General features: G+C 44.5%; 2 protein-coding genes across 2 annotated transcripts in view; both read left to right on the plus strand.

Annotated features, from left to right (window-relative positions):
• Nucleotides 1-1,354: 1,354 nt before the first annotated feature.
• On the plus strand, nucleotides 1,355-3,245 carry LOC105893547. Its single transcript, XM_012819976.2, has 4 exons — nucleotides 1,355-1,473; nucleotides 1,632-1,725; nucleotides 1,878-1,962; nucleotides 2,235-3,245. Exons 2-4 carry the CDS (start codon nucleotides 1,715-1,717, stop codon nucleotides 2,976-2,978), a joined length of 840 nt encoding a protein of 279 aa, XP_012675430.2. The 5' UTR covers nucleotides 1,355-1,473; nucleotides 1,632-1,714; the 3' UTR covers nucleotides 2,979-3,245.
• Nucleotides 3,246-3,779: 534 nt separating this feature from the next.
• Nucleotides 3,780-4,825, plus strand: part of LOC105893542 (transmembrane serine protease 6) — a 4,193-nt gene continuing 3,147 nt past the window's right edge. Inside the window, exons 1-2 of the mRNA XM_031563502.2 lie at nucleotides 3,780-4,025; nucleotides 4,368-4,500. Coding sequence (XP_031419362.2) covers nucleotides 3,954-4,025; nucleotides 4,368-4,500 — 205 coding nt within the window. The 5' untranslated portion in view covers nucleotides 3,780-3,953. The remainder of the gene's footprint in view (nucleotides 4,026-4,367; nucleotides 4,501-4,825) is intronic.

Here is a 4,825-nt window from a genome sequence, read left to right on the forward strand (position 1 = left end):
TTTTTTTTTTTTAAATATGTTGGGTATTATTTAGCTGTCATACTGTAAGTAATGGTAGACATGGAAAATGTAACCATACCACTTTTATTTATTTTTATTTTTTTATTTTATTTTCAGGTCGTTGCCGATCTTATAGAATGAGCCGTGGTGGAAGGCATGGGGATACTCCTGTTTTTCCTCCTACTGATGGCGTCTCTATATTCAGGGCATGCCCAACAAGGTGATTCTGCCGTTCGACAGGGGAGGTTATGAGTAGACAAATAATGACAAATAATGTGACTCGGGCTGAATGTCTGATTTTCAACATTTGACCTTTTTCTTTATTTTCTCCAGGTCTTGAATGCTACAGCGATATGTTTCAAAACATCACCTGTAGGTGGGATGGTATGCAGCAGGAGACCGACCGGCTCGTAGAACACCGAAGCAAATGTACTCTCACCGCCACTAAGGTTAACAAGCAAGGGCATATCGACAGGTACACAGAATAAAGCCGCCTATACATGCCCAGTATCATCTGTTTGCGCACACATACAGCACATGAACGCAGCATTAAATAATTATCATTTGTTGTATGTGTGTGTGTGTGTGTGTGTGTGTGTGTGTGTGTGTCTGCATAGAGACTACCCTCTGTACAAATGTGACCTGATAAAGCTGGATGGTAACATTCGGGGCTGTGTCCTACACATCGACAGTGTTGTAAGTTTATGAAATTAATTTAAAAAATGAAGAAAACTTGTGTGTGTGTCTTTGCCTGCATGCACAAATTCAACATACTTTCTGTCCTTTTCAGGATTGTTTCGCTGCCAATCTTGATTGGGAGATATATGATCTGACCACAACCTGTGAAAACTACACACAGCCTGTGGCACATCTACGAGGCTTCAACCCACCCAGGAGGAGTAAGCATGTTATATATATATATATATTTACATAACAAATGACATGTAATGATTCTCAGAACAACAACAACAACAACAACAACCAACAACAATGGTGCCAAATCCCATTTGTACTAATCAGCCTAATCAATGTCAGTAACATGCAGCTACTTTTTTAGCGGTGAAACTGCCCCCTCCAGAGGAGCCCACCATTGAGAATGCCACTATCTCCTGGAGGCATGGACGCTATTCAGGATTAATCAAAATTATGTCTTCGAACTTCAGTACAGAACCATACACAGACATGGAGGTGAGGAACTGAGATGAAATAAGGAGAGTTCAAATTCAAATCAATCACAAACTAGTATCAGGAAGAGTCACTGAAATGCTCCTTTACTGTTTTCAGAAAGTGAAGGCCATCCAGTGTAGGCGATTCCGCTACAAGGAAACCAGCACACGCTGAAAAAAGGGCTGGAGAAAGGCCGGCGGTACTGGGCCCGGGTGCGAGTCTGGCCTGAAGGGTTCTCGGGAAATTGCGACTGGAGCGACTGGAGCCCCGTTGCATTCTGGGACTCAGCAATAGGGGACTCTCCAGGTAGTTCAGTGACCACAAACCACACAGACACTATAACCACAACGCAGTACAAAATGGCACCCCCAGACTTCCAGACTTCCATCGGACAGAGAGAGAGAGAAGGCTGATCTAATTGGGTGTGAATGTGAGTGGACTTATAATTTCTCCTGTCTTTTTAGACAATGATCCAGCGGTGGAGACGTGGTTGGTCTGGTGGGCTGTGATTGGTGCTGCGGCTGTGCTCGTCTTCCTGCTCGTGATCATGTTCATGGGGTGAGTAGACCACCGGGGGCAGCGGCGAGTCTTTGGAGTCGGATGACTGAATTGGAAAGATAGGAAAAACAGATTCAGGGTCTATTCTAGGTTGTTATACGTATCTCTTCGCCCAATCTTAAATCGTTTTGTTGTCTTGGTCTCTGTTTCAGTGCTCAAATGAGGAAGTCTTCACTAATACCTGATCCCTCAAAGTTCTTTGACGGTCTTGACTCTGTCCATAAAGGAAACTTTAAGGTGAGTTCTGGGTGGTATAGCACTCAGTGCTAACTATGCTAAACTACTGGAGATCTGAGGTAAATTAAGGTGTATAGAACTCGAGAGGCCTAGAGTTCAGCATGTTGGATCTCAGATGTCGTCTTAAGCTTCCTTTGCAAGTGCATTGCGAACTGCCAACGTTTGTTAACTGTGTGCGATGGCGTCTCGTCTGCCTTGGTCAGCAGCGTTGTCTCTTTAGCTGGAAGGTGAATAAAATAAGATTCAAGCGCTTCTTCTCTCACTCTCTACAGGCCTGGCTTGGCCCCTTCTGGACACTGGAGACCTTGAGCGTAGAGCGGCAATCGGAGATGTTCTCTTCCGTGGAGGTCCTCAAAGTCCAGATGTCCAGCAGCTTCAACAACATTCAATACTTCTACGGGCCTCAGGACAACATCAAGCACCCTCCCCCTCCCTTAGCCAACCTGGAGCCCTGCTCGGAGTTCTCCCCTTATAATGACATGAAGAGTGACCAGGGCTCCAGGACGGAGAAGGATGCAGACATGAGCAAGGGGAACAGCAGTTCAGGTGTCACCAGCAGCAGCAGCAGCAGCAGGACCATCATGGATCTGAGGCCTATCCAGATGTGCTCCTCCTATGAGGACCTAGCGAGGCTGAGGGCCGGGGCACAAAGCCCCGACTCAGGGTTCTCTGGGGGGAGCATAGAGGAGGAGAGCCGCGAGGAGTCGCTGGAGGCAGGAGAGCAGCAGAACCGTCACGAGCCTGACGAGAAGACCCCCTTGGCCCGCTCCGGTGGCACTTTCAGTATCCCAAAGGCTCCCAGATCCTCAAAGATGCCCCTCAAGACTGAGTTGTTTTTACCCATGACTTCCTTCTCACTTTTACCCCCTCAGCCCTGTGCTCTGCCCTCCCCGGGGACAGTTGCTCCAGACCTCTGTAGTACCCCCACGGGATGGTTTCACAAGGAGGACATTCTTGCCAGGCTGTACGGGGAGCTACAGCCTTCTAGTGACGATTACATGCCATTGCAAACATAAATCCTGGTTGCTTCAAAGGCAAGGTCAGGTCCTAGCACTTGCAACACAGCTAGCCTTGTGAAGGTGTGTGATAACAGAAGACATTTCTTAATGACAGCCAGCTATATGCTTCCAGACAGAAGTGGGATTTTTTTTATTTTTATATTTGAATCCATTTATGTAAGTGGGGGTAGTGGTAATATGCTTGTGTTCTCCGACATGTTGAATGTACACTTTTTATTTCATGTTTGCTTATGTTAATAAAGCGTTTGATTTCATGTTGCCAAACAATGGTCTCTCTTTTCTTTTTGCCACTAGATGGCAGGGAATGAACACCTCCATGACGGTGATATAAACCTTCTCGCTGGGGTAATAGTTCCTACTTAATGTTGGAGATAACTATATTCCCCTCACCTGGCTTCTGCTGACATGGACACCCACACTCTCTCTGTCTCTGTCGCTTTCTATTGTTTTCATTCGTCATATTTTTCACTCTTTAATAACATCAAATGTTGTTTTAATGTCTATAATACATGCTTGCCTGTGTGTGAAACGGATGCTGGCATAGGTACGCATGCTGTTGCTAGGCGTTGGTTGTTGTCACCTCCATCACCTGGTATGTCCCTAAGGGACGGAAGCAGCCCATGCTAGTGGTTGAATCCAAAAGCAACAGACAGAAAAAGGATGCTATTTCAATGGTGACAAAATTATTTCACATTGGTACAATCGCAGATAATTAATAGTTGTATTATCACTACTACACGGGGCAGGCAGTTTTTGGAGCTGGAATCATTGATTCAAAACGACCTTTGGTTCTTCAAATAAAGCCAACATTTCCCCCCCTGGTTAAGCGGTCATTTCAGGCGTAGACCATGTCAACGGCGTGTGGATTTCCACCGATTTTCACAGTAAACGTTAATTTATTTATGACGGGGCAATAAAAGGACTTTAATTTGTAGAGAGATGTCATCTCCAGGAAAGGTGTTTTGAAAAGTTATGGAACCCAGCAATGGCTCAAGGACGGCACCACCGAACGGCTCGCACGCCAATCCCATCGACAACAATCACGTATGTTTTAGTTTTAGTAGTTTTTGTAAGATTTCTTTTTGTGCTTGTTTTTCGCGCTTCACCTTTCTTCCAACCGAAAAACATCTAATTACTTCAGTCAGTGTCTGTTGATATAATTTTCACTCATATGACCACTTTCCTCATGTGACCTTTTCCAGAAAATTGTATTTATGTATCTCATGTTAACTTGTTAAGTGACTATCTGTTTTGTGGGCATGAATGCAATAATTTAGTAACCCTCTCTATTCAATTATAGATTTTTTAAAAGCATTGTAACACAGAGTAAGCATTATCAGTTGTCTAGTAGCAACTTAGTAGCAATTTGTCTCGAAATGTTTCCAGGTGAGTCCAAACCAAGAGACCACGACTCTTCCTCCGAAGAAGAAAATAATTCCCAGATGGGTGTTAGCAGTAATCTTCCTCATCCTCCTCCTGCTTCTTGCAGGAGCTGCTTCGTTGGCCTGGTACTTTCTAGGTAAAAAAGTCCCACAGGGAAAATATGAGCCTTCATTTTTTTAATTCAGAATGGGCATTCACCTTGGGTTTCGACTGATGCCATTATTGACCATTGTGGTATTGCCATCATAGGGTTGTTGATGTTTGTTTGTTGTTCTGTTTGTTGTGATCAGCCATTGCAGTGACACAAATGCACACACACACACACACACACACACACACACACACACACACACACACACACACACACACACACTAGTACACAGATGCATACACGTACTCGTAACCACTGCACACAATCATTGAAAAAGCAAATAATCTTCCCAGATAAATGAGTAATCATT

The sequence above is a fragment of the Clupea harengus genome, chromosome 26 (genome assembly GCF_900700415.2).
Source record: "Clupea harengus chromosome 26, Ch_v2.0.2, whole genome shotgun sequence".
Lineage (NCBI taxonomy): Eukaryota > Metazoa > Chordata > Actinopteri > Clupeiformes > Clupeidae > Clupea > Clupea harengus.

What these genes read in the sequence shown, in the direction of transcription:
- LOC105893547 (XM_012819976.2), top strand. An exon ending in TCCATAAAGGAAACTTTAAG is followed by an intron (nt 1,963 to 2,234) that starts GTGAGTTCTGGG and finishes CACTCTCTACAG; the next exon opens with GCCTGGCTTGGCCCCTTCTG.